This window comes from Nelusetta ayraudi, unplaced genomic scaffold (genome assembly GCF_046127955.1).
Source record: "Nelusetta ayraudi isolate G7.1 ecotype Tasmania unplaced genomic scaffold, CSIRO-AGI_Nayr_v1 ptg000008l, whole genome shotgun sequence".
Lineage (NCBI taxonomy): Eukaryota > Metazoa > Chordata > Actinopteri > Tetraodontiformes > Monacanthidae > Nelusetta > Nelusetta ayraudi.
In genome coordinates, this window is record NW_027466058.1 from 3,172,000 (window position 1) to 3,195,141 (window position 23,142).

Consider the following 23,142-nt stretch of genomic DNA (forward strand, 5'->3'; position numbering starts at 1 on the left):
AAATCTCCAGACATTACACTACACAATGGCATTACGTTAATGCATATTCCAAAAGATGAGGAACACCACAAAAGAAAATCGAATGAATATTGTGCATGTTGAATGTTGCTCTTCCAGCTTTTGACTGCTGGGATTAGCTTTCAGCGCCAAATGTTTAATTCTGTTACCCTATTATGTGAGGGGATTTCTTCTTCTTTTTTTTTTCCAACCCCCCTTTACGAAAACCAGTGGGTGCGCAAAGACTTTTAAATCTGATACGAATTTGAAAGATACGAGACACAGTCACAAAGCATATCTGAGGGGCAAAGTGAATCCATCCGAATAATGCCCCCCCCTTCTCCTTTCAGAGCGGTTTAATAAGATGATCATGAACCGCATCTTTAATTCCCCGCACCTGCACAGAAACAAGAGTTTGTTTGAACTCTCGTCGGGCGTTTATTATCTCCCCCCGCCCCCCGCGTGGAACCTTTCGGTGTGTGTTCCCTCTTGTTCGCCGAGGTCTCCGTCAGTGCATTTCAGCAATAATAATGACAGAGTGGGAGGGCCAGTAGCTGCAACTAATAAGGAACGCGTTCCGGCGGGCGATCCCACTGTGACTTTTATTTCCAAGTCCTGGAATCCGGATTCGAGACTGATCGTAATCACGCATGGATTATGGTTTTTTTCGCTGCTTCTTATTCCCGTCTGCTTTAGAGGAAACTTTCCCAGAACCTGTGAGTACTTCCCTATCACTTCACGACACTCGCGCCATCGCCAGTATTCATAATAATAACAAAAAGTAACGCATCGCAGCGTTGTACGCATTTTTTTTTTTTTTTTAGAACGGGATCATGGTGCGTCTTCTTTAATTGAATTTGTAGGTTGTATTTATCCAACTTCTGTTCACCGGGACACGCGCCACTCAGGCAATGACTGTTTCTGATTTGTTAATAATAATTAAGAAAGAAATGCCGGTGTGAGTAGGCTCTCGTCGTATCGCGTCCCTCGTGGGCAGAAAAGTGCGATTTGTTGCGGCACGTCCCGCAATTATTATGGGGAGGGGAACAAAAAATTAAGCACTCGGCCAATCAGCGGACGCGCGCAGAGACGCACCGCTTTGAAAAATACGCACCGTTAGTTCACAACGAAGTTATTCCCCATTAAATTAGCGTGAGTGGGGTTTGAGTGTGTTTCTCTGTTCCGTTTGAGTTTTTATCTCTGTTTGCGTGATTAAAAGTGGGGGAAGACAAGGGTACGCAACCGGTGAAAAGAAATATTCTGCGCCAGCTGAAATATCCCGCGCCAGGGTCGGAGCAACTGGAGTTGGTGCACGCGATTATCTCTCCGACGCGTAGACAGCGTGTGGTCCGACAAGTGCCAATACAACTCGTGCCGAATGCCCCCGACATCCCCACCCCCCCTCGTTGAACGGAACAATTCATGCGGGGATGCTGAACAACTGCGGCTGCGGGGGGGGTTTCTCGGCTGCAGAGTCGCATGTGTTGCGGAGCCCCGCGCGCTTTTGCAGAAGCGACTGGAATAACATGACGCCTGGACTTCACACGGCCGAGGAATGTGATACCCCGCGCGCGGTTGCAGGTTGCGAGTGGGCACGGGTCACTTGGGCTCCACGCGCCACGGTAGCGCCATGCACGCAGGCCCGCGTGAAACAACTTTAGTTATCCCTGGCGCACAAAGTAGTGACGTGAGATTGGAAACAAGCAGGGAGGAAAACAATGGTTGTAATGAGACGATCAAGTTAATATTTTTGGTCTATTTGTCTGATAATGTAAATGAACTTAATGTGTTTAGTGTGTTCGGAGTCATAAGAGGTGGAATTAACAAGTCGGGTCCAAATTCTTGGAGAAACTTGGAGAAGCAAGAAAAGTGACAAATCATCTTGAGTGTGTGTTTCCGCATCCCCCTTTTATTTTTGTCAGACTGGCCAACAGTGCAAAAGCAACAACCCATTCGCTTCAAAAGCTCTGTGCTTCCTTCTTTTTGACAAATTGCACTAAAAACCCAATTTTGGCTATTTTGGAGTGAGCAGTCTAGCAATTTCTCTGTGCAAAATAGTCCAAAAGTTGGAGTGAATAAGAGTTTAAGTTGCGATTCACTGTTCAGAGAGCCACGGCTCTGAGTGGTGAACATTTTGCAGACAGTTCAGCAGGATTCTGCCTCGCCCAGAAGTTGCCTGCCGTCTTTGCCCTGGTATGAGAGTCACGCTAAAGACTTTGCTCACCTGCGTCAGTCAAATGATTGACGGGCCTTTCCTGTGACTGACAATTTCCACGTTTGATTGTGGCACGTGATGACCTTGATGGAGTCACCGCAGATGAAAAGGCAAGAAGTGTTGATGGAGCACAGCAACAATGAGCCATGCTTGAACTGTTGATGCGGGTGCAGTGTAAAACGTAGACCTGTTTTAGAACGAGACGGGATATTTATAACAATGGGCAGGGGACTTCGCAGCAATGGAATGCTGGCATTTCACACCTCTAAATGATGGTATTTGCAAAACTTGACATTTTCTGCTAAGTGTTGCACTTCGATCAAAAAGAAACTTCTGTTGTGTGTTATATCGTATGCTGTATGTCTGCGTAGAAGAAGCCGTTTTAAGATTGAGACCCAGCAAGCTTTCAACAAGATTAAATTGAATTATAATACAGATGAAAAACGTGTTATGAATAGATTAAACACAAAGTTTGTTCATTTTTTCCTAGATATGAAATGCAGCTTGTAGTTCAGAACTAAAGTGCACTTCGCCACAACCTTGATAAAGAACAAAATTATGAACTGACATCTCATCATAGTCCATTAAAGTGTTGATGGAAACTTATGAATGAGGAACTAGAAGGATGAGGTGCTTCGCTCATGGTGTGAGGATGTTTGTGCAGAGTGGGATTTAGTGGGGTGCTCAAGTGGGGTCATAAATTTTGTTGCTATTGAAAGGTGAGTGTCACAAGAAGAAAAACTGACACATACACTCTAACAATGGTTTAATAAACGCAACAGAATCTTATTAAAATCAAAGAAGGGAACGCTTGAAAAAGTCCGGCAGTACTCCAAGCTTCAAAGTTTATATTAGGACATAACAGAGCCACAAAGTCTGCACGGTTCCTTTTGCTGGTTCTCAACACTCAGAGTAAATGATCAGAAGCAGGCGCGTGTGACATTCTTTATTTTGAGACGTCGCATCCGCAAGTTGAACTGAACTGAACTGTCATTTTGCTCCTGCGTGTGCATACAGTTGTTCAAGTGGACTCCTCTCTAGAGCCAGAGCCATGGGTCGCTGGTGGCTGGGATGGACCGTCTTCCTTTGGACTGTGAACTCTGTTCCTTTCACTGACGGAATGGCCGTGAATGAACCCACAGGTGCTACCGTTTGTTTGCCTCACCTTTAAACTCTGTAACAAATGATAATTTAAAACAAGGTGAGGGCAAGTTGCAAGAAATGTCCTTGTTTAGCTTCGAAGCGTCAACGACTTGGTTTCCCACATGAACTTAACAGAAGCTTTTCTGTCAAAAACTAACAGCAACTTCATTTTACAAAGTATTTATTGAAAATGTGGACAGTTGTTGTCAATTTGAACTGTGAAGGAATATGTACCGATATAATAGTTTATTTCACAGTTTCTTAAAGATTATATTACATCTATTTGGGAAATGCACATAGCACAGAGTATAAATACATGTATGAAAGCATTCACAAAGTCGTTCTCCATCTGTTTTATATTAAACGGAATAGAGGTATACAGTGGAGTAACTGTCTTTCAGATGAAGGTTGAAAGTAATGTTTTTTTTTTTAAAGCTAATTGTAAACTGAATCGATTGTCCACTCTGATATCTTCCCATCTGTTTATTTCTTTCCAAACGAAATTGGATGTAATGTCAAAATAAATCCACGTTTCAATTTATCATTTTCTCTATTTGCTCTCCGACGGCTTTGAAAAAACACACCCATCTGTATTCAGGAAAAACTCATTTCGCTGCCGTTTTCTTCCTCTTAGATGACTCGTGTCCCGCTCTCATCGTGGAGGAACGCAGATTCTCTGACATCTTGGGTCGGCCCCTGAAAATAACAGGTATGTGGCTGAATGGACGCAGCTGCTCTTTGACTATGACCTCCGCCGGTTTGCTTCTGACTTAAAACCCCCTCCTCGCAGGGTTCGATCTCACCGAAAAGTTTCTCCTCCGGAAGGGCACGGTTGCCGAGGAGCTGCCGTCCTTTCGTTTGGGAAGCAGTCCTCTCATAAAGCCAACCAAGTGAGTAGTGCCAACGAGCGTATGTGTGTGTGTGTGTGTGTGTGTGTGCATGTGCGAGCGCGCGCGTGTGTGTGCTTATTTCCAGCTTCACCTGAGCTCAGATCTTGGACTCCGGTTCCAGGTGCCACTGGAGAATAACGCGCACACAACAAGACTTTTACACCATTTACAACCTCCCTAAACAATCTCCCTCTGCCTCGTTCCTACTGTACCAGTGTTCTCCCCGTGTCTGTACCACAGTGCAAGGAGGCTATAAAATGCAGCCACTCATGCTTGACCGAGGCTATCAGCAGTATTGAACTGCGGCGTTTATTTGGATTACCACCAAGGCTATTATCATACGACTTTGCTTCCTCGCGAAGAGGAGACTCTATACCGAGGGGGTGTAGCGCCGGATCATGCCGGAGTAAAATCTAAACATCCCCGCCATATAGGTGTCGCTTGCTTGTTTCTTCTTTTCGATCTTTTTGTCGCACTGTCCGAAGCTTGAAGCAAAACAGATACGCTCCACTCAGAGCAGCGGCTCCGGTTGCTTCAGCTAATAAGGCCAAGCTCTGAGGTGAGGAGTTAGACAGGGAATATTGTGGACGGAATTAACATATGTCGCGTTTATTCTAGAAATGTCCCAAGAGTGAAAAGTGGGACGTAATTGTCGAGTGATAGAAAAAAGAAAGTCTGAAGATGTGCAGCAAGAGAGAAATATTAATATAACCATATAAATGGTGTCATCTGCGTAGAGCTGGTCAGGAGATTGAACTGCCCTGTGATGTCATCATCATGTGTTTTAACTTCATTTGATTTTTGTTAATGCCCATTTTGGTTTTACCCTTTAGCACTTTAAAAAAATGTTGCATCACACATACAAACTTCTGCTCAAATGCCGAACGTGACTCCTGGGTGCTGTTTTGGATTTTTTAAAACGTGCATGCTGAGATGTTTATTGCCTTGTGTCCTGAGGTTGTGAAAGGGAACACGTTGCCATTTTCTTTTTTTCGCAGGAGGGCGGGGGGTATTTTTAGCGCTTTTACATGACATGCAACTGTAAACATTTACAGCCCGTCCTCTCCCCCTCCTATCCACACACCTACTGGCTAGCTAGCTGATAGAATTTTTCAGCCAGATGATTTGTGATCTCCCTTGCCTGTCCGGTCAGCTTGCTGAAAATACATTTACTTCAGTCCCCTTCCCCTCCCTCAGTCTAGGAGGCCCATAGCGCGAGAAGATGCTGGCTCCCAATGACACTGCTGACAGTGTCATTGGTTATAGTGGCCTGACCGCGATCCTGCTCATATCCAATTATCTAAGTACTCTGACAGGTGATACTGCGTGTCAGCTGAGGAGGGAGAGCCAGGGCAATTGCATGAAGCGGGAGGCCCCCCTCTGCCCCGCCGCAGCTTCTAAAACCTCGTCTCGCTTGCAGGATATTCACAAAAACAACACGTTGTGCCAGCTTCTGTGCACAGTGTGCATGGCGTTGAATGAAACATTCATGCAAAGTGACAAATTGCCCTACGAAATGCATGCACTCGCGTCGTAGCTGAATATGAGTGCAGACGTTTTTTTTTTTTTGTTTTTTTTTAGGAGCCTGTCTGTCTCGTTTGAACATTTTAAGCTTACATGTACACTACATCTGCTTTATTCGTGTCTGATGGGCATAAATCCGCGTCAGGCTTACATTTAGAGCTGTTCTTCTCTAGAACGCAAGCATTAAAAAAATATGGTCCCTAAAATGGGACCGCAAACAAGCAGCCGTCGGAGCAAACCGTAACGAGACAGATATTAAATCTGACATGTAATTTGCTCTACATTCAAAATGCAGACGACAAGAAGGAGCTGAGGTATTGTCACACCACCAGGCACTGTCTGTTGTTCTGTGGCTTCGGGGTCAGTTTGATAACCAAGCCTGTGGTTTTTCATGGTATAAATGTATGATTTATTTTAAAAATGTGGGAGAATTTTTTTTTTTTTAGCTTGAACTCACCCACACTGGCACTATAGAGTGCTCTGATTCGCCACATAAACACTCAAATCCAGGTTACAGCTTTAAAATTTCAAACATGTGAAGCGTGCAGATGATTTCTGCCCTAAATCTTCCGAGTTCTGGCAGTGTCCAAAGTTACTTTACAGCGAAAGTGCAGGGCAGAATTAATAACCTGTGTGAGCATGGGAAGTGGCTGACTTTAATTATCATACTGTAAAAAACATTATTTATTTAAGCACTTCTGAGACTTAATTAGCATTTTATAAAATATTAGTAAAATCTAATTACCCTCAACTACTTTTATGGCATGAAGCCACGGTGGCAGCAATACATCCTGCCTCAAATGACTTAAAGAAGGGCTGTTTGTAAAGCAGCCGTCTTCCAGACCACAGGCCCGCATTCGATTAAGCAGCATGAGTGGGAATCCTCAACTATGCACCACCTTCACATCCAAAGAGCAAAGAAGCTTCCCACTGAGAGAAAACTCAGGGACTTGCCTGCATGCATCATACATGCGATTTTGCATCCGGCCCAATGTTTTTCGACCACTTTGATCCGTTCGAGCAGAGCCAGCGAGCACCAAGGATGCGAAGCCAAGCAGGTGACGTTTTAGGGTTCTGATTCTTTCAGCCGAGGAAATCTGATTCCTCTGAGTCACTTGGAAGAATCCTCACTGGAGAGGATTTCTCCAAAACAAGGACACCAAATCCGCTTCCAGGAGCTTCTCCACCGGTCGGTAGTACTGTCGCACTGACATCCTGTCACGCCATTGTGTCTAAGTGCTCCTGTCAGCCAAACAAGATGCGACTCAAAGACATCCCAAGAGTGGTGACAGTCTCCATAAAAGTGCCCGACTGTCCCTTGTAAATATGGAAATTTATGATAATATTGAGATTCCGGTGGCAGCCAAAGTGCCTGTCTGTAATCTTTTGTTCTCTTCATGATTGTGGATGCTCTCTATTTAGGGGGGGGGGGGGGGACAGAACACGGAACATATATTGATTCAATGCTAAAAATATAAACTGAGAGAATCAAATTTTCCCAATCCGGGACAAGTGCTGGGATTTTATCCTGACAGGTAATAGAATCATGAGATGGAACTGAAACTAGACGGCATCTTTGTATAGTTTTAAGGAAGGTTGTTGTGTTTCACGATCAAACATGACCAAAATAAACTATCATTATACACTCCTTCTGTGAGTGCAACATCACAGAAAATATGCACAGAATACAACTGGATTCTCACTAAGACCATGGGAGAACGTCACTTTGCATAAGCTCTAAATGAAAAGCCAAATACCGAGGGACCATTCTTTTGGTCTGATTTAACCAAACACACAACAAAATCATAAAGATCTGTGCTGTTTTGCTTGTTATTTTGTCAAGTTTCTCTTAAAAAAAAAACAAAAAAAAAAACAGCAACAGCAACAAAAGGCACAACATTCCTGGATTCTGACTGGCTAAAACCATTGTCAGTCAACATTCCAACCAATTCGAATGTTGATATTCAGTTGAAATTGCGTTGGCGGAACAGTGAATGAAGTTCAACCAGTCAGAGGCTCGTGTTTGTTGGTGCTCACTTAATTTCAGGCAAGTTATTATTTATCATCCATTTCTGTTAGATTACGATGAAAAGCTGGAGACTCATATGAAACATATAGCACCTATACTGCCTAAAGTTATTTTGTGGTGGATGTAGCCAGCTAGCTTGCAATTAGCCGTCGGCCAGCGCTCATGTTCGGAAATACTTGGTGAGTGCCGTGGGCGGCCATGCTCTTTGCATATCGGCAATGACAGTTTCTGACCCCATGCTGCGCATCATCGCTAGACTTGAAACATTTGTATACAATGAAGGGGTCTATACCATTTTGCTAGAGGGACTGTGTGTCGCAAAAGGCTAAGCATGGTTGAAAACAAGCACCGAGCTCCGGCTTTGGCCATTTAGCCACTGAGGGCCGTCAACAGGAGGTGAAGAACTTTAACCCTTCATGCCCTCTGGGTACATCTATACGGCTCGGGAGACAGAGCGTGTTTTGAAATAAGAGCACACTTTACATAGAAGACTGTTAACCTCCGGGCCCTGCTAGAAAACTGCCCTGTGATCTATTCTGCAGTGCCTCTGACTTATATTGATGGTTGGTCACATTTTTCTTTCTCGTTAAGTCCTGCCTCTGAAAATGGCGCACTATTTATTTCAAGCTCTTAAGCTGTGCTTTGCATTGGCTCATTCCGCATTAGGTTTATTACATAGAAACTCTCCCGCTTTTTTTTTTTAAATGTGCCGCCCTTCCATTTCTCATGTTGATTCACTGCCCAAATGGCCGCGTCAACCCATGAGCGACGAATAACCTGGTAGTCCTTGGCCTCCAAAAGACGCGGTTGATTTTTCCAAGAGCTTTAACTCTGGGACTTTATCATTTCGGGCATGTATACCCGTTTACTCGGGAATCTAGCGGAATTCAAGGAACACAATGGGAGAAGGAGTGAAGCTCCGAGAGAATGGGGGATGATGTATTGGAGCAAAAACTAATTTCCAAACTGTCTGAGAACGCTCTCTCCCCCCTGCAGGCTGCGCTCTGCCTTCTCAATGACCTTATCATTACATTATTATTATTTTTTGCTGATCTTGATTTATTATGTTTATGGCCCTCCACTTTTAACTGTTAATGTCAGCATGGAGTTAGGGCAAGGGGTAGAACATTTTGAAGGGTAAAGGGTTTTTCCATTTTTTTCTACTTTGGGAGGGAGGAGGAGGAGGGGGCTTATTTATTTTTAGGCATTATTTAAAATAAGAAAGGGGACAAGAGGTGAATTACCCAGTAAGGTGTAAATTGTGCAGTTTGAAATATGGTCTTGTTTTACTCCCTACTTCCCCCTAACTACTCCCTAATTTCCTACGAGAATTTCTTTGAAGTATTGTCAACAGTATTTTCCTGCATAGCTTGAGCTTTAAATATCCAATATTAAATTCGGATTCACATGTCGATTTTTCATTCTGGATACCAGTGGAGCAGCCTCACAAATCAATAATCCAAAAGTTCCCTATAGTTTTTAAAAAATATATATATATAAATGCAAATAAAACAACATGTTAAGCAATCTGTTTACAGCCTCCCACAATAAAGTGTTAAGCACTGCCCATATGTCGGGAAGGGGACAAACAAACAAGGTGGCTGAAAGGGACCTTTAAAGAGTGGAATGAAGTGGCTGTGGTTGCTAGGGAAAGGTCTCAGTACCCATAGTGACATCACGAAGGGCAGATTTCCAGAACTGTGTGTTTTAGCACATGCTGTACTTTCTGAACAGAAAGGAATATATGTGGATTTCTGGAGAGTTCCCTGACAAGTTAGAGGTTCATCATTAATATGAGAAAAGATTGTTAAAGTGAATTTTTCATAACGTGGATCCTTTAACGCCGCTGAGGTCATGTGCATAAACCCACAGGGCAATTCCAGTCACTGTAGCAACTCATACCACAGTTGAGGTAAAAGATTGGCTCGGGTGACTTTGGATCAATTTCTATGTGTTTTCATTACGTGAATGACAGACTGGCCTCGTATAAAATTCATCGGGCTAAATGGAATCACGTTTGTCAGGTTTATTAATGTGAACGGCTCGGCGGCGTGGAGATACTGAAGCGTTTTATCAATCATGGACGCACGCTGACTGGTTCATTGTTCAGCCACTCAGAGCTCCGGAATGGTGCGCATTCAAGATGGAGCGCCGACACTCAACGCCGATATCCTTCATTTTAACGCGGCAAAACGACAAATTTTGCATGAGCACTCTCAGAGACTCTGACAGCGATTTTTCCCATGTTTTTTTGCAGGCTACTATATCCAAATGGGCTACCGGATGAATACTCCATTGTCACCACAATCCGGGCTAGAAGGACAACAAAAAAAGATCGCTGGTACCTTTGGCAGATATTTGACCAGACAGGAGGCAGCCAGGTGAGCCAAGCTGTGTCTGGTGTGGACGCAAGGATATCAAAATCTCAACTCACAATAGCACTTGTGAAATAGCACTTGTGAAAGCCAATGAAGCAACGGAAGAAGGGAAACAACTGAAGCCCAAACATTAATAAATATACAAAAAGAGAAGTGGGTTTGTTTTAGAATGTACATATTGTTCGATGCCTATCATATTTTCGCATTTTCTGACATGAATTTTTTTTTAAAAAAGATTCAACATATGGTGGAGCAGCCATAGTTTCTTAGTCGCTCGGTTCTCCCTGTGGCACTTTGGCTCTGCTACTAGCTCTGCATATGCATGTGTAGCGTAAAGACTGATTGGCAGACCCATAGCAGCTGTGAATGTGTTTAAAAGGAGAAAACACTCTCCTATGATTTAAACTATAAACATGCGTGGCAGTCATAATGGAGAAGATTATTATTACATGGAGGAGTCTGTGTGTCCACCGTGTCTCTGCAGTTGTCCATAGTGGTCGACGGTGGCAAAAGGACGGTGGAGTTCTCCTTCCTGGGCCTGCTGAAGAACACCCTCCGCTACACTTTCAAGAGCCGTGACCTCCACACCCTCTTTGATCGCCAGTGGCACAAGCTGAGCATTTCTGTGCAGAGCAACATAGTGTCCATTTACATGGACTGCAAGCTCTTGGAGAGAAGGCTGACCGACGAGAGGGACGGCATTGACCCCACCGGGCGCACGCTCATCACCACACGGGTGGAGGATGGACGGCCTGTGGACGTACGTGCCGGGCAACCAAAACTATCCCTGAGTTTGTCAAGGCCACTTGTTAAAAACTCCAAAGCGTCTGTTTTGTTTTATTATTTATTAGCACAAGTTAGAGTCCAGCATGTTTTTGAAAACTCTCAAAATGGACTGGACTGGACTGGAGGGGCACATTTTCTCTTCTGCGTTATGCATCATCACGCATTCCCTGCCAGCTTCCAATATAAATGAAGTCATGACAGCTTTGCATTTTTCACCCATTGCAGATTAGGGACTATTTTGCTTTGACATCTCATTTTGTCTTTTTGGGTCTTTTTGTTTGGGGAAATGTAAGCAAGCAAACCAAATGCATTATTTTTACTTTCAGCTCAGTCAGACATAAAAAAAAAAAAAAAGAAATAATTTTCTGTCTGAACCAGTAAAGAGCGCGTCATTTCATTTTTGTCAGGTAAAAAGGAGCGGCGGTGTAAAGATGATTCTGTTGAATGATGCCGAAATAAAGTGCGCTAATGAGAACTCTTTTTCCCACAGATTGAAATGAAACAATTTCTGATCTACTGTGACCCTTACATCGCTGAGATGGAAAATTGCTGCGAGCTTCTGGAGCCAAAGGTAAGGCGCTTTGATGTTTCATCACAGCGCGAACACCCACCGCTTAAAACGGGTAACAAGAAGTAATGAGCAGGAAGAAGTTTATGACTTTTTCGTCCTCTATCATTGATAATACATTTTGCTCAGTATTCCTGCATACGAAATGCAGGGCTGGAGCCGTTTTGCTTCGTTGTGTCTGCTATTTTTTTTTAAATCTCTTCTGGTCATGGTGGTAAGAATCCCCTGATAGAAACTTAATAACAAAGACCTTACATCAGCGTCAGATCAATAAAAGCTCACGTTTCAGCGATGCCAAATGGAGAAATGACCTTTGACCCCCCCAACCACTACAAGTCTCCATAAGCGTGCTGTCACGTCAGTGTTGAGTTACGCCGAGGGAATCATCGCAGTCTTGAGCTCAGTTTCTCTGCTCTGAATGAATGCTTATTCAATTCATACACTAAAAAAAAACAAAAAGTAAAAAAAAAAAAAACAAGCTCCAGCAGGCTGAATGTGCGCCATTGCTGCAAAATTCGGTTGGTTCTGTTTCTGTTTGCCACAAAGGCCGATGTGTAAATTGGTGAAATCTCTTTATTGATCCAGTGTGAAGCCAAGAGGACCTTTAATGGAACTTCCCCTCCCATGGTTATGGCCCACCTCCCTCAGATGCTGTCCCAACCTCCACCGCCAAAAAGTGACAGATGTCACTGTCCAGCCGAGAAGGTACGATCAATTCCACCCAACAGCGGTCTTTAAGTGAGTAACTGTGAGGGCGATTGCAACTGAAACACCACCATGCACTCGGTGAGTGGAAAGGCACCATGTAGTCAGTTAAAAGTAACATATACATGACTCACAAACAGTCAGGATATCTAACTTTGGGTTGGAATGTATGGAAAATATACAAAGCTGATGCGACAGGGATGTTATAGCATGATAGAAGGGCATTTCAATTCAAATATGGTATTTTTATATTTATAGAAACAACAGCGGTGGGTAAGCCACAACAAAAAATGTTGGCGTCTCGTTAATTTGTCATGTGACCTTTCGCCAAGTACTGAAACACTGAACAGGTGGACATGTGTGTTCAACTGTTTCGAGAAGGTCAAATTAAGTTCACCTGCAAAGGTTGTGGTGCTTTTTTTTTTTTTTTTTAGCACATTCTTTAATTTTATCTGAAAGCCTATTATTTGTGAGATGTCTAGACAATTTGAAAAAAAAGATAAATCAATTTTTAACAGGGTTGTCGGGTTTTGTAAACACACAGGTATAAACCTCCTGAACCGTTGCAGTTTGTAAAAATCAGCAGCCAGACGAAATTTCAGAAAATGCAGGATTACTTCAACCACAAAAAGCTAATTTTAGATGCAAATGCTGACTGCGACCTAAAAGCTGGGAGCGCTCTGTGCAGGGAGCAGATGGCACCGCTCCAAGGAGATGACCAACCTCCAGACTCAACATTTTATGAATGTTACATTTTTGCCTCAGAGCAAAAACAGACTCCCTTTTTTTATTTTTGGAAAAAAAGCAGTTACGTCAACAGTTTGCGAACCTGAATCAAAACAGAAAACTTAATGTGTCACACCGCAGCAGCATTAGATGATTTTTATACCACAAACAGCTTTTAAAGGTAGTAGCATTCTCAAATTATCATTGTTTTGAGATAAAAATTGATGAAATTAATGCTTTTTGTGTGGATTTTTTTTTTTTTTTGCACTTTAGACTTTTCCTCTTGAGCGTGTTGCTGTTTATCCCAATGATGAACAGCATCCTGCGTATTTGTGCACTATAGCATCCTTTTGCCTTTTGATTGTATCGCCAGAGTTCCCTCTTGATGTGAGTATATGCGGAGTGTGAGATCCACGGCAGTGGCAGCAGTCGCACTGCGTGCCATTGTGTCACAAATAGGTGGTTTTATGATAAAAATAAGCAGTTTCCTGTTTTGATGGGCCTTGATGTCCCCGGTTTGTTTTGAACAGCCCCGGATGAAGCTTGCGGATAATGAGGAGAGGTTGAACGGAGTTGGGTTTTTGTCGAACCTTTGAGTTAACAAATATTGTTTTCTCCCAATTATCTCCAGCTGCTTGTTGGTTTCCCTTTTCGCTTTCATATTATCAAAGTCTGGAATGGTACACCCACTCACTCCCAGCGATCTTCTTAGCAGAGAACACAGTCATAAACCAATTAGACAAACGCAGGACACGCGGACGGCTCGCACCGTGCGTTTCCACTTTGGAAGTTGGATTAATGATGGCTTTCTTTCGGGGTTTACGTCATGAAAGCGCCCCCCACAGCGGCCGCAAGACTCTTCGTTTGTGATTCAAAATGACTGATGATTCACTCTTCTCCTCTGCAACACAGGGAGACGCTGGCCTGCCGGGTGTGGCTGGAGTGGCGGGACAAATGGGAGAGAAGGGCGATAAGGTATGAAAGCGGCCCCCAACGCTGCCTGAAGCCACCCCGCGCCCGTTATTTATTTCTAGTTATGCAGAGGTTAAGTGGCTGCGCGAGATGCAGTCTAGACTTTCTTCACACGTGGGCAGCGTCACGTTCGACACCCACGGTTCACCGTTAGTCATACATAATGCAGAAATATTGATTTCTATCTCGGGCGGTATCATCACCAGACCACCTCGCTTTTCTCTCTTGTAAATAACCATATTTTCTCTCTGCAATGATACCTTCGGCTGGCTTGATTGGTTTTCTCTGTAGCCACTTTTCCGGACAGATACAAGGTCTAAATATCACGCTCGTCCCACCCGCGCAAATTGAATTTACACTTGCTCAATGTCAGGTGGGTGTGGGGAAGGAAATAAAAACAGCCAAAAACCATCAAACTCGCTGCAAGCAAATGACGACTGAGTGGCGCCTGACAAAGTTTAAGGTTCACCACTCAAGGTCCTGGAGAAACGCAGCCATACCATAATCTCCCCACGATAAATAGTCTTCTGAATATCCCAAGGTTCATGTACTGGCGGTTCCTGCATCCGTCCAATCGGGAGACACAGGCTCTCTAGAGAGGGCGGAACCTTTTCTCCATGAAGGCTGAATTGACAGCTGGAAGTAAAAACCCTCTTAAAAGATCGCCGTGGGTGTTTTGCAGTTTGGAGGAGAGCAAGGGTGGGAATTTTTTTTTTTCCAACTCTTGCTGTCTTTGCAAGCTCGATGCTAAAAAAAAAAGGGGGGGGGGAGCTGGTTTACATTCACAGTTATGAGTGGAACTCGTTGGGATGAACAGATGGCGTTACTGGATGTCTGACAAGGCCGTAAGATCGGCATCTTAATTACTGCGATGCGTTTCTGTTGTTAAGAAGTGGTTTTTGGATACAGTTCACAAGTTCTTGGGAGGCTTCACAATTCACATTTGGCATATAGGAGTGCACAGAAACACCTGTAGAGCCCCACAGAGCACGAACTATAGTGCATTTTCTGCACTTGTATAAAAAGTGACTTGCCATTATTGTCAGGTTAGTACAACATTTGAAGGTTTTGGAAAGAAAAAAAAAGTCAGTATTTCTCAGCTTGGATCCCATTTCCCCACGTTTTCAAGGTTTTGTTGCTTATAACAATTCCTGAAATTGGTCCGGCATTGAAAGAGAGCACCGCTGCCGGAACTGCTGGGATTCTCTGCGGACGTTGTGTGCTGTCAAAGTTCTTCTGAGAAAGATGCTTATTTGCACATGTGGCTGAATACTTAGCCAATAAATGGGAAATGTTTTGGTTAGATTTTTTTTATTTTATTTTATTTTTGGAGAACAAATCACTCCCTGCTCTCCAACCCAGCAACTCCCACACACATCCTCAGTCAATGAAATCCAGAGGAAAAAAAAGGCAGCAAAGTCAGTCCTGACTAAAAGCAAGACTTGCACTCAAGTGCCAATGGATTTCTCTAGCGTCGGATAAATTGTACTCGCACATTTGATATGATGCTTTTCAACGGAGAAGCAACCCTGCAGCTGGATCACTGGAGATGGCTTTGACATTTCCGATCTGAATTGTTTTCTTTGGAAGCGAGTATCACACAGCCGTGCACTGAAGCTTGTAGAGGCGCATCACTAGGAAGGTTTCTGCCGTTGCCAGCTCGCTCACCTGGCTGTGAATAAACCTGATTAGCCTGGTAGGGATGGGACTGACAGAGTGCATACCTCCGCTTTGAACATGTTTTCTACGGTGACCTGTCCAGTTGGCTGTGTTGCACAAATTCCAAAATTCTTTGAAAGCATTTCATCAGATGGATGGATGAGAATCGTTGTGTTTTTTGCATCTTTGCAAAAAAAAAAACTATTTATACGCCCTGATTTTGTTAAAATTCACCCTGCTACTCATTCATTATTAATGAACATGGAATTGCAGCTTTGGGTAGTTGATCACTGTGCCCTTTTATTAAAACCCATCACAGTTATTTACAGATGCTCTAAAGGAGAACAAGCCATTTCATCCCCCCCCCCGCCCCCCCCCATTAACTCTGCGGCCCATGTCTTGCACTATTAGTCAGTGGCTCGTACTGTTCACAGCCAGAATCTAATTTCAGGCCCTCTTCAACAAATCAATACCAGGCACCAATTGTTTACTTGCTGAGCAGCAAAATTCATAACAAATCCTATTACTGACTTCAACACCAAATCAATGGAGTTATGGTTAATCTTGATCAAGAAGAACATGCTCCACACTGAGCCCCCGAGTCTGGTGGAAGTGAACAAGTCAAGGAGATTCTATTTTCCTATTTTCCTTTTTAGAGAGCAGGAAAACCATAGTGTGTACCAGTTTATGTTCTTACAATTTAATTGAAACCCTTCTTAAGATTATAAATGTTTTCCTTCATAATGACCTTCACAGTTATGTATGCTCTTTTCTTTGTGTACATCGTAAAAAATAATAAAAGGCATAATTTAACTATCACTCTCTCTCACTATTGTTAAGTTTAAAGAAATCCTGAATTTCCTACTATGAATAGCTGCACACCTGTGTGAATGTATGTATGTGGTATGTATCTTTATATACATACATACCACATGTATACCTACACAGGTGGTTTTTGTTTTGGTTTCCTTCTTGAAAGCTATGGAAGGTCGAATAGAACCTCCGTTTTTTTCAGGAGGCTAATAAACAGCGGGCTAAACAGGCCTTCGAGGTGCTAATCTTAAACGTCCTGCTTGCAAATGTTCAAACTTCCTGATTCTCCATTGCTTCCTCACAGATGTCTTCCCACTTTAGTTCTTTTCACCTATATTACATACATATGTATCTTGATATGATTATGTAACAAATGTGGCAGTACTAGCTATAGAATACACAGGTTACATTAGTAGTGATGCTTTTGGGATAATAAAAACTTGGATCAAGATGCAGCCTCAACAGATGTTTTAAGACCATGGCAGAGCATGTGTAGTAGCAATTTTTGCATTTCAATTCGGACCTCACCCACCCTTTGCATAGCTTTTGGATTTTGTAAAGTGCTTAGCCAGATCGAGTGCGCGGTGTGATAGCACCGATCTGTCTGTCGACTCTTCAAGAACAGAATGAGGACGTCGCGTCTGACTTGTGGCTAATGCGCTGCGAGCAGTTTGGTGTACTGAACATGACCATGAAAGTTGAATTGGACTCAAGCCACTCGCTGTGCAGGATGGACAAGGAGCACTGACGCTGAGATGCTGGGTAAAGCAAAGACAAGCCAAGGCGTCCTCTGGCAGAACACACACTCGGCCCTGCATAAAGAACAGATGCACTCGTGTTTTCTTGGAGGAGGAATCCGCAGGATATGCTTTCCACACTAGACAGCAGGTCACAAAAGAGTCTCACACTCTGCCGAGTTCTCACTGTAAGTGAACGTCGTAGATGCGTTCGCCTCCTCCAGAACATGAGCTTCCTGGCCTTGTTAGTGTTACATTTCTTGGTGATGCGCACACCTCCTCCAAGTGGTGGCAGCTCGCGATGCAGAGGTTCAAGACGGGGTCCTGGTTTCTCAGGTCAGGGTTAGTGAAGAATGTTGAGTCATCTGCAACAGGCACACATCAGTATGACGACGAGCAGTGTGGTCCTTGAGAATCCATGTGAACACTAGGGATTACGCTGAGACACAAACACAGTCTTGACACTTGGATGGAAGGTGGAGTGGAGCTTCACATGTTGACGACAGTGGTTTTTCTCTTTTTGAAAAACGTCCAGCTGGATATTGACACCTGAAAAAGAGCAGTGACCACTGACAAGCCTGGAGCTGTTACTTAAATATTTAACAGCGAAACTGCAAAGCTGTTTGGAATTCATTTCTCGTATTATGCTGAAAGAAAGAAAATAAAATACAATAGTAAAAGGTTCAGGGGTGGCACGTATCTGTGATCATTTGTAGGAATGTTATAAAAATTGTTGATGCGGCAGAGCTTTATTGACCTTTATTAATTACTTACTCTGAGTGTAGCTGAATGAAATGTATGTATTTTCAAAATGTAGTCAGAGACTGAAATTTGATTGGTTAGCTGCTAGCTAGCTGTATAGGGTAATTTAGTTAAAAATGAACAAGGTGACCAGGTAAAGTACAACCACAACTTCCTTTTACACGATAGGTTGCAAAGGTACAAAGAGCTTCGACTTTTGCTCTTAAGTGTCTCGCGAGTCATGCGGTTCCACCTGCCGAAGGTGCTCGGTGTGGTATCAGACCTGCCAAACAGTCACAAAGTTGGGCCACAGTCGGCCTTTGCAGTGTGAAAAAAAAAGAAAAAAAAAGTTAAATGAGCAAATCCATTTGACGAGAAGAGGGGAAAATGTCCTTGTGGCAAAAAAGGTGCAAAGATGATAGTCACACACTGAAATGTAATTGACAGAACGTGGAGATGTAAGTGTCCTTGTCATCGTGTGAACTCTGCATGCTGACACAGGCTGGTCATAAGTGGGGTAATAAATGGCTTTAGATCCCGTTGTGGCCTGATTGCCTCAGTAAAGAGGTTGCGCCGTATTGATTTAAAGGTCCTGTATTTAGCAAGAGTCACTGCACCAGTGTTGGTTTCGGAAAAAAAAACATATACGTGTCTCTAGTCCATCACTGAATTTGCAGGAAATTATAAAAATCATTCCTTCCAACTGTTTTCCATATGGACTTCTCCTGAACTGAGGTTTGCTGGATGATACGCCAGTTGTGATTGGGCGGGGGGCGGGGTCCACCCTGGACAAGTCGCCAGTTTAACATGCAAATCTAAATCAATAAAGATTGAAACAGAGTCAGGGTGTACTTAACAGTTTATCAATTAGGCATGACTTTGTCGGGATTAGTCAATGACATCTTTGCAATTTAGGGCCTTTTGGAAACAGCCATAATGTTGCCTGGGGGCCAATCATCGTGACCGACACAGCGGGTTTGCCGGGCAAAGTGTGTCTGTGGATTACTCCGGCTGTGAAACTCCAGCAGCGAGTACTATCCTGCATTACAGTCAGTTTGATGGAGGATTGTAATGCACTGCTAAGGGATTAAACTGCTATGATTAATCCCGAATCCCTCAGGAAATTAAACAGATAAGGACTGGGCTATAAGAATGAGGCTTGCTTAAGAGGAAAAATCCATTTTTCTGAGGCCTTGCGCATAAACCCTGGTATTACCAGATTCACAGCTTCTGCATGTTCGCACATGTGGAAAAAGAAAACAAATAACCCCGCCCGAAGAAAATAGCACAATGGTGAAATGAATGTGCCTGTTCCTCTTTCCATAAAAATTAAATAGCTTTAATTTATGTTTCCGTTATGAATCGAAAGCCAAGCTCAAGTACAGAGTCAGGAAGGCGACTCCTTAGTCCTCACAATACTGATGACATCTCGGTTTCTATGTTTGGCTAAAAGCCTTTTGTTCCTCGCTCATCTTCCCTCTTAAGCCTTTTTTCAGTCTCCAACAAACAGGCCTTGAAATGACAATGTGACCATGAAATGCCATCATGTTTAATTAGATTCCTAGCTTGCGGCAAATTTGGCGTTTGCTTAATTCGTTGAGTAACTATCTGGTTTCATCTGCCCCCTCTTAATAATATCTGGCCCGCCTCTTTTGTTCCTTCTCTGCTTTCTCAGTCTGTTTTATCTTGTTGTTCAAAAAAAAGAGAGAGGAGAGGAGAGGCTTTAGTGCTTCTAATGCGTTTCTTCCCTGCTTCGCTTCATTCTGCCCTATTTCTCTTCAACGCGGTTAGATCATAATACAATGAGGGTCGACAAGGTCCATGACTGTGTTTCCCCAGTTGTTGGGGAATGCGGCGTTCTCGGTTTGCAGCTGCCAAGCGAAACAGGTGTAGGAGAGAGAGAGAGAGAGAGAGAGAGAGAGAGAGAGAGAGAGAGAGAGAGAGAGAGATCGCATATGACATGACAAGACCATTCACTAACGTGTGAAGGAGAGACTGTTTTTCCGCTAACCCCCCCGCCCCCCTCCTTTGTGTGTTGTTTGTGCCGCAGGGGGAGACGGGGGAGGCCGGGGGTGAAGGAATCGCCGGACAAAAGGTAGGCCACCCACCGATGATTCAATCCCACCATCAGACGTCTCGCAGCGTTTGCCCCGCACAAGAAGCTGTTATTGACGTTTCCTTGGCTGTCAGGTTCCCTAATTCAAACGTTTAAAATGATTGTCTTCCCTGCACTGCTTCCACATTGGGTGAATTCACACTGGGCAGGTGGCTGGTTTTTGTTTTGTTTGTTTTTTCCTGCGCGGCGGCTTGTAGAATCTGTCGCCGTGCCTCTCTGAGCTGATTTTCCATCCGCGGATTGAATCAGCGGCTTTGCGCCGCGCCGACCCCTTCGTCACACTGACACAGAAAATAAAGCAATCTCAAAATCAAATTAAAGCAGCGAGAGGGCCCACTGGCGGAAAGGCGAACGCGCGGATCCAGGGCCGGTCCAATGCACTGGCGCTGCCGGTTTTTGGCTCGGCCGCACCGTTGGACACAGTCGGCAGTGTTTGCGCAGGGGGGCGAGCCAACGAGGGATTGTGTCCTTGTCGCTACACTCGCAATTCCTACTGGACGTTCAGCGGGACGTTTTGGCTGTCGGCTGGAAAAGGTTGCAGAGTATCATCTTTGCTGCCATTCGAGGACAAAGCTTATCGCTTTTCCCGGGAAAACAAATGCCGTGCATAAGATGAGGGATATTTCTGGACTAAGTAGTTGTCTGCATTCCTTTTAGGCTGACAGAAGGGGTCAGGATAAGTGGTAGAAGAAGAAGAAGAAGAGAAGAAGGGGTCAGGAGTCGTAGCTGTCGCTGACGGTTCGGACGTTTTAAGTGGGAGAAATACGCGCATACCGTCAATGAGAGCTTTCACATTTCTACATGTTTGTTCCGAAAGTGGTGATTTGGATTCATCGCACTCTCGGGGAGACGAGAAAATCACCAAACCTAAACATCCTGTGTGTAGAGAGAAGAAAATCAACATTTCACTTGATCCCTGTTTTGCTGCTAGGCTACTGCAGGGAGTGATGATGTAATCAGTCAATTCATTCAACACTTGTGATTCCACAAACCCAGTTTATTTTGCGAGTAGTTTGTTGTTTAAGGTTTGTCTTAAATAAAAAAAAAACTAAAAAACAGGCTGCATTATTTAGGCGAATTAGGTTTGGGAATTTGGAAGACATTGAGAGAGAGAAATTGCCATGCATTGCATTTCCATTTTAGGACTAATTTGTGGCTTTCATACTTTGCCTAAAAAGTCAATGAGATTCCAAGGCAGCTGATGTGAACTCGGATTGCAGGGTAGTGAACACAAATTGCCTGGGACTTGCTGACTGAAAAGCAGTAGGCATTGCCCACCGTTACGGAAAATGGTGCAAAGAAAAGACAGGAGGGACAGAGAGAACGATAAACTAGCCAATGCCTGCAAGCTTAGCTTTGCAAGTAGTGGGGGACTTTAGCTGTCACTCCAACCATACTAACTAATTAGCGACTACAACACGTCAGTCACTGTGAGAAGACTGACTGTAGTGATCAAGAACCGATTAACCCGACTGACGGCTGAGAATGATCCGGTGGTGGCGATCAGTGGTCGAGAAAAGCGGGCAGTCCTTATATGTTTTCCTCCCATGGCAACGTGGTGCGTTTAACAGAGAAGTAACAAAACTAACTCCCATTTGTTTTTGTTTTTGTTTTGATATTTTGGCAGGCGTGCAGGCATAATTCTCCCTAACAAAGTATTCTGAATCTGAATCTGTACCATACACCTTTATTATTGCCAGCTCGAAAATAACAGACGCGGATAATTAAGGGAATGCACCTACCCAGATGACTGCAGGGGTTATGGCAAGAGGCGAGTTTGCCAAAAATGTTAAACCATCTCTGCATCCCCTCAGAGCAACTGCAAGTTTAATCCATTTCATTTTTCTTTAACACAAAACGACGGCATTTGTGAATTCCTAGGAAACCGCTGTTCTGCTGCCAGGTGTCAATGGGTCCTAGAGACTGTTGTGTCAGCTGTTTAAGGCGCGAGGAGTAATAGGATAGAATTCCTTCATGAAGAGGTCGTCTTAATCCCGAACCTATATCCGCCGGAGAAGCTAAGCCCCCTGTGGGGTGACATCTTTATCGGTGAACCGTGACACGTGCAATATGGAATATCACTTAAAGCCAGCGCTCGTGCGCTTCTCCGTCGCGTCGCTGGAGAGCCCGCTAAAGCCCTTTTCTGTTGCGCAACAGCGAACACGCAAAGCCTCCATCGGCCGCGCCACGAGTGGCATCAATAGCGACGCTAACGAACGGCGCCTCCCTGGACTATTTCACACCAGAACTCGATTCGTGGTCAATAACAGCCCTTTCTGTCCTAGAGATATTTTATTAAACCTGTTTACTGACTTAACCCCCGCAACGATTTTCTGTTTGTGTCCGCGGTATCGTATGTGAGCCCGTATCTTTGTTTTGGGCGCGTATAGATTGAGCACATGTTTGATGTGCCCGCTGCTTCTGCGTGAAATTGTTCCTTTGCCTGGAAAAAATAAATAAAAACAAATGTTTGACACTCATTTTCAGGCCCTTTGGTAGCCGTATTACAAGAATTTCACGCATCTGCCAATATCATAGGAGTAATGGTTGCCCTTGGAAACTATTATATGGTAGTTTGCTCGAGTTTTATGGACCGGCTGAGGTCAACAATCCCTAGTACATCACATATATTCTTGGCAGAGAGTGCGGAAAGTCAGGGTGGGGTGGCTTCAGAGGACTGTCTGTGGTAATAAACAACAAAGAAGACTTTGCTGAAGCTTGAATTATGCACTGAGCTCACGAAAGAAGTGATAGCATAGAAAGCCATTCAGTCAGTTCAGTCAGTCTCTAACATTATGATGAGAAGCTGTGTTTCGGAAAAACGTGAATTCCCTTTTGTGTGTGTGTGTGTGTGTGTGTGTGTGTGTGTGTGTGTGTGTGTGTGTGTGTGTGAGAGAGAGATATACTCGTCAAGAACAACTCAGATCAGGCGTCATTATTTCTTTCATAATTGTTCCTAATGTTGAAAAATAAAAATTCTCTTTTATCGGCTAATTTAGTTCAAGATCAATGCAGCTACTATAGCTATACTGACATGATCGTGTCTGGCGCAATCGAGACGTCACGTCGCACTCATCGCAAGGTCTTTGTGAAACATATTATTTATAACATGACCCCCTCAAGGCCTACAAGAAATAGAAAAA

At 43.8% G+C, this 23,142-nt stretch overlaps 1 protein-coding gene across 1 annotated transcript in view; it reads left to right on the plus strand.

Annotated features, from left to right (window-relative positions):
• Positions 1-463: 463 nt before the first annotated feature.
• The window catches only part of LOC142883506 (uncharacterized), a 108,146-nt gene continuing 85,467 nt past the window's right edge, over positions 464-23,142 (plus strand). Inside the window, exons 1-10 of the mRNA XM_076018422.1 lie at positions 464-713; positions 3,230-3,354; positions 3,990-4,064; positions 4,146-4,245; positions 10,056-10,179; positions 10,661-10,936; positions 11,453-11,533; positions 12,116-12,235; positions 13,874-13,936; positions 19,934-19,978. Of these exons, the coding sequence (XP_075874537.1) occupies positions 3,264-3,354; positions 3,990-4,064; positions 4,146-4,245; positions 10,056-10,179; positions 10,661-10,936; positions 11,453-11,533; positions 12,116-12,235; positions 13,874-13,936; positions 19,934-19,978 (975 nt within the window). The 5' untranslated portion in view covers positions 464-713; positions 3,230-3,263. The remainder of the gene's footprint in view (positions 714-3,229; positions 3,355-3,989; positions 4,065-4,145; positions 4,246-10,055; positions 10,180-10,660; positions 10,937-11,452; positions 11,534-12,115; positions 12,236-13,873; positions 13,937-19,933; positions 19,979-23,142) is intronic.